Source organism: Trichechus manatus, unplaced genomic scaffold (assembly GCF_000243295.1).
Source record: "Trichechus manatus latirostris isolate Lorelei unplaced genomic scaffold, TriManLat1.0 scaffold00195, whole genome shotgun sequence".
NCBI lineage: Eukaryota > Metazoa > Chordata > Mammalia > Sirenia > Trichechidae > Trichechus > Trichechus manatus.
In genome coordinates, this window is record NW_004444131.1 from 3120217 (window position 1) to 3120854 (window position 638).

The following is a 638-nucleotide window of genomic DNA, read 5'->3' on the forward strand; positions in this document are numbered from 1 at the left end:
CTGGGGGTTCAGTGTAGTAAAGATTCACAACACTTACTATAAACTATAACATATCATAGTAGGTGGCTCAAACTTCCTTTAAAGTACATGTGTTTAAAACAGGAAGGAAAGCACTCCTACCTAACCACACATCCCCTCTTAGGCCTTGCAAAATGGATTCAGAGGAGCTTTGCCCTGGACTTGAACTCACCCGGTCTTTATCATCTGCTACATCACAGAGAATGTCATCAAGGTCTAGTATTCCTCCATCCCCATGTTCCAATCGATGCACCTGTATCCAGTAGTTTGGATCCTGTACAAAAGAACAGAAATATTGAATAGAGCAAGTTAACATCACCAAAAGGGAATTCAATGACTTAAAAAATGTGATAACTTTCTGCTCATAAAAGGGAACTGACCACAAAAACAATACTGCAATTGCTTAAAAAATTCAAGTAGCTCCCTATCCTTGGTGTTCAGTCAATTTTCCTTTTCTTTTATGATGGAACCACTCATGCACACTCCTCCCTCTGGCTCAGATGCTGCTTACATTATGCTATTACAATAAGAACTGCAGAAACCAGCAAAACTCACTGCAAAAGAAATAATGATTTCTCTAAAGTATACTGGTTTTCCCACTGTCTAATACAAAATTCTTA

General features: G+C 38.4%; 1 protein-coding gene across 8 annotated transcripts in view; it reads right to left on the bottom strand.

Annotated features, from left to right (window-relative positions):
- PARD3 (par-3 family cell polarity regulator) overlaps positions 1 to 393 on the bottom strand; it is a 651375-nt gene extending 650982 nt beyond the window's left edge. For all 8 annotated transcript variants that reach the window (XM_023741946.1, XM_023741944.1, XM_023741942.1 and 5 more), the window contains exon 1: positions 191 to 393. In XM_023741946.1, the coding sequence (XP_023597714.1) occupies positions 191 to 334 (144 nt within the window). In that variant the 5' untranslated portion in view covers positions 335 to 393. The remainder of the gene's footprint in view (positions 1 to 190) is intronic.
- Positions 394 to 638: the final 245 nt, after the last annotated feature.